This window comes from Octopus bimaculoides, chromosome 12, assembly GCF_001194135.2.
Source record: "Octopus bimaculoides isolate UCB-OBI-ISO-001 chromosome 12, ASM119413v2, whole genome shotgun sequence".
Taxonomy (NCBI): Eukaryota; Metazoa; Mollusca; class Cephalopoda; order Octopoda; family Octopodidae; genus Octopus; species Octopus bimaculoides.
Genome location: NC_068992.1, coordinates 40788741 through 40794011, shown reverse-complemented (window position 1 = coordinate 40794011; position 5271 = coordinate 40788741). Strand labels below are relative to the sequence as shown.

General features: G+C 35.3%; 1 protein-coding gene across 1 annotated transcript in view; it reads left to right on the top strand.

Annotated features, from left to right (window-relative positions):
• Window positions 1-5271, top strand: part of LOC106872636 (thrombospondin type-1 domain-containing protein 4) — a 56624-nt gene that overhangs the window by 14231 nt on the left and 37122 nt on the right. Inside the window, exon 3 of the mRNA XM_014919696.1 lies at window positions 1219-1391. Coding sequence (XP_014775182.1) covers window positions 1219-1391 — 173 coding nt within the window. The remainder of the gene's footprint in view (window positions 1-1218; window positions 1392-5271) is intronic.

Here is a 5271-nt window from a genome sequence, read left to right as displayed (position 1 = left end):
GTGTATGTGTGTGTGTAATGTTTTGTATGTGTGTATATATGTATGTGTATACATATGTATGTATATGTGTGTATATATATATGTGTGTGTATGTGTGTGTATATATGTATATATATATATATATATATATATATATATGCATATATGTGTGTATGTATATGTGTGTGTGCATATGTATATGTATATGTACATGTATATATATGTATATATGTATGTATGTGTGTATGTGTGTGTATATGGTGTTTTGTATGTGTATAGGTTTTTTTGTGTGTATATGTATATATAATTTTATAATATATTTTAAAATGAGGTTTTTTAAACATATTTTTATATTTATATATATATATGTGTGGATGTGTGTGTGTGTGTGTGTGTGTGTGTGTGTGTGTGTGTTTACGACTTGTGAACTTTGCTTGTTTGTGTATGCATACATATGCATGTGAGCGTGCACGTGTGTGCGCGCATGAACGTGAGTGCGCACATGAACGTGTGTGCGCGCATGAATGTGTGTGCGTGTATGTACGGGCGCACACACGGATGCCTGTATGTAGGTAATTGCGTTCTTTTGCTAAAACTTTAAAAATTTTGTTCGGTTTTTTGTAATTGTGGAATGTTTTCGCCATGAACGGTTTGTGTTTTTAAACCGAATGTATTTTTTCTGATGTTATATTTATTCCTGAATGATGTGTAAAGAAATTTTGCTTTATTAAGTCTCTTAATGAATTCTTTATACTGAAATATATATTGAAGAAGATAAATATGTTCATTTGAATATATACGTTTTTGCGTCGTAACTCCTTTATTATTATTAATATATATATATATATATATATATACGAGTGGGTGTCGAAAAGTTCCTGGTTTCGGCCAAAACAAAATACAGGAGGATAAATTAATTATGATTTTATTCAACATATTCCCTTCTCAGATTCACACGCTTATTGCAGCAGTCCTTCAGTTTAAAAGAACTCGGAAGGTTGGACCTCCAACCAGTCCTTTTGCGAAACCCTTAAAACCAGGAACTTTTGAGCACCCTTTCGTATATTATCTTTAGCGAACCAGTGACAACATCGTTTAAACGCATTTTACAAAAACATAAAAGAGAAAATATAATTTACCACCGGGTATCCGTTTCTCTGTATTGCGTTATTCATTATTGTCTCTTTCTAAACGCCATGATAATCATTATCCTAATATCTTTAATAATTCTATTTGCAGCTATAAAAACCAAATCCGGCCACGGACTTCTTAATACTCATTGGCAATTATCTTCTTATGGAATAAAACGGATTCCTGGAACAGTTCTGGATTACCAACGTCAGAGGAATTCATCTTGTCCTGGACAGTGTATATTTATTGTGGGACCTTTATCAGAAGATATCCAAATACAGGTATATAGACATGCATACACACATACACACACATACATACATACATACATACATATACACGTACATACATACATACACACATACATACATACACATATAAATAAATACACCCGTATATACAGACACATACATACGCACATAAATACACCCGTATATACAGGCACATACATACGCACATACATACGCATATACATATACACATACATGCATACATACATACATACATGCGCGCACACACACACACATCCATCCATATATATACATTCATACACACACACATGCATACGTACACATATACATACATACACACTTACATACACACACGTACATACATACACACATACATACACACACGTACATGCATACATATACATACATACACACATTCATACACACATACATGCACACATACATACACACATACATACACATACATCAAGACACATGCATATTTACATACATACACGCGCACACACACGTACATTCACACACACATACATACGCACACATACATATACACACACACATACATACACGCATACATACACACACATACATATACACACGTACATGCATACACATGCGCACAACACGTGTATAGATACATGGTGGTTGTCTACTCCTTATACAGCGTTTGACCACCTCCTCTACCTACACCTTAGAACCATCATGGCGTCTGATATGGCTTTTTAAACCAGACAATGTTCTGAAAAGAGAACCACATTGATTGCATATCCGATTTGGACCACAGAGCTGCAGTTAAGTTCTGATCTTTGTGGATCTTAAAATGTCTTTTGAGACGTTTGGACGCTCGCTTTGCTGTAAAGTCTTGTGTTAAAGAGGCGCTTAAACCCTACAGAAACTTATGAAGTGCTCCAGACTGTACATATATACATACATACGAAGAAAAACAAATACACATATACACACAAATACGAAAATCAAGTAGACACACATAAAACAAGTGTACGTCGGTATACATACTTATATATGAATGTCTGTATATGGGCATGCATGCACACACAAAGTGTATTCCAAAAGTTTTGAGACATTTTCAGAAGTCTCAATTTTTGAGACATTTCTAAGAAGTATAAAATTCCAATCTCCTTCAAAGTAAGACCCTCTGGCTTCAATGTACCTGTTGTGGTGCCCAACGTATTTCGTGAAGGCAAAAGGAACTCTTACCACAGCCGCTTTCGTCCTCTCAATACCTTCACAATGGCTGCTCCTGAAGTTTCCCTTCAGTTTGGGAAAAACCAAAATTCACAAGGAGCAAAGTTTGGACTATAGGGAAGGTGTGGGACAGTTCTGATGCCTATCTCCGTCAAGATGGAATTGTTCTGGTGCAAGTGCTCAGGTGTATTGCTACGAAATCTCTTTCTGAACTCTGTCAAAACCTCCACAAAGTACTCTTTGTCGACCAACAGGCTAGAGAAAATCCAGTGAATGTAGATCTTGCCGTTGCTATTGGAAAAGGAGATCGTTATTAGCCTTTTGGTGGACTTTTTTTGCCTGGTATTTTCTGCCAGCGAAAAACAGACCAATCTGGAGCACTTCATAAGTTTTTGTAGCGTTTAAGCGCCTCTTTAACACAAAACTTTATTGTAAAGCGAGCGTCCAAACGTCTCGATTGCTTCTTGCAAACAAGTCAACAGTGGCAAGGAGTATTTAGTAGGGTGTGATCAAAGTGTTGGTACAGTCGTCCCCTTCAATCTGGAATAAGAAGTTGGCAACTCAGCTTATTAAATGTATAGTAACTGTATAGTAATCCTTCGCCATATCACGGTTCGCCTATCGTGGTTTATTATCTAAGCTTCCGTCGATTCCTCTGTGGTGTTGTTTTGCATTTATAACAAAATAAATATATACAAATTATGAAAATTAAAAAATACACAATACATTACTCTTTCTACTTTGCGGATTTTCACCTATCGCCAGTGGTCTTGGAACGTAACACCCGGAGTAGTCGAGGGATTACGGTATACTAAAATTACAATAATTTAGTAGTTACTGTCTCTCCTAACAAAAAAAATGCGTCAAAAACTTCTGGAATGCACCTCATGTTATCGTGCATATATATACGTATGTATATGTGAAGGCATGGACGGATGGCAGTGTGATGCAATTACTTTCAAATATATATTTTTTATTTATGAGACGTTTTCTTTCTTACGATGGTAGCATAAATAACTTCAAACAAGTTACGCTGTTCAGCAATTAAGAAGACGTATGTGTAATCATTTCATCTCATATTTATTTCGCTTACTCGAGTTATCCAAATATATTTTTGCATTTTCTCGTATTCATTTGATATATGAATATATATTATATAATTATATAATTATACACATATAGTCGTTTCATTGTATATCCCGCAGGTATGTATACCTGAAACTAAAGGCCATTTTAGGTATTTGTACTTCGTGGGGAGGAGAAAATGCATGAGGGTTGGGAGGCAAAATTTTTTTTTAGTCGAAATATTTAAAGGAAAAAATTATTTTTTGCTGTGGTTGTTGACATGCATTTGTTAAAGAGAAACGTTAGCGACACCAGTCTCCCCGATCTCAGTCGGAACCTGCCGAAGGCTCTGCGCCCGATACCTTTTTTCGGTAGTAAAGCAGAGAAAAAAATGCTGTGAAGGTCTTTATATCTTTCACTTGTTTCAATCATTAATTAGACTGCGGCCATGCTAAGGCACCGCCTTCAAGAATCATAGTCAAATGAATCGTCCCCAGTACTTACTTTTTAAAGCCTGATACTTAGTCTATCGTTCTCTTTTGCCGAACCGCTAAGTTACGGGGATGTAAAAACACACCAACGCCAGTTGTCAAGCGTTGGTGGGAGATAATCAGAGACACAAACACACACACATATACATACATATATATATATGACGGGCTTCTTTCAGTTTCTGTCTACCACATCCACTCACAAGGCCTTACTCGACCCGAGGCTATAGTAGAAGACACTTGCCCAAGCTGCCATGCAGTGGGACTGAGCCTGGAATCATGTGGCTGGGAAGCAAGCGTCTTACCACACAGCCACGCCTGAGTATGGGAAACCTTGTCAAATTTATCCCGGTCTGTTGGTCATAAAGAATACTGCAGATTCAGGGTTTCTCTGTGTTTTTTTATCTTTTCACTTGCTACAAAAATTCTCGAGACTTGGTTGTGTAGTAAACAAAAATAATTGGAATCTGAGGAATCTGGCGGTCTGGGTCGGCAAAAAAAAGGGGAATTAATTAAAATTCTCATAACGTTAGAAACTTCCCTCTCCTCACACCGGTCCAACTTGCCCTATTTCGTTGATGTTACTATTTTTGAAACTTCAATAAATTGAGAGATAAATCTCAATTTATCTCAGCAACAAAAAATAATAAAACAAAATAATAATAATAATAATAATAATAATAATAATAATAATAATAATAATAATAATAATAATAATAATAATAGAACAGAGAAGTAGGAATGATATCCAAATGGTTCCTATTTTGAAATCAAAGAAAATAAACTGTTAGACATACTGTCACAACATCATACAAAACGAAGATAAAACGCGGTGTACCTCAAGGTAACGTTTTTCGGCTGCTATTATTTATCATGTATATCAGTCTAATGATATATACATTCATGTCGCTGGATGTCAAATAATTTATCTATGCAGTGATATTGTTTTACTTTATTCCCACAAGGAAATAAAAATCATAAAATAAAAATTAAATACCCAACTTTTTGACCTCCAGTCTTGTTTTGTTGATAATAAAATGTCAATGTACCCAGAAAAGACTGAATATTTTCTCTTTAAACCCAAAAGGGACTATTAAATCCATCCATCCATATATATATATGTATGTATGTATATATATATATATATATAT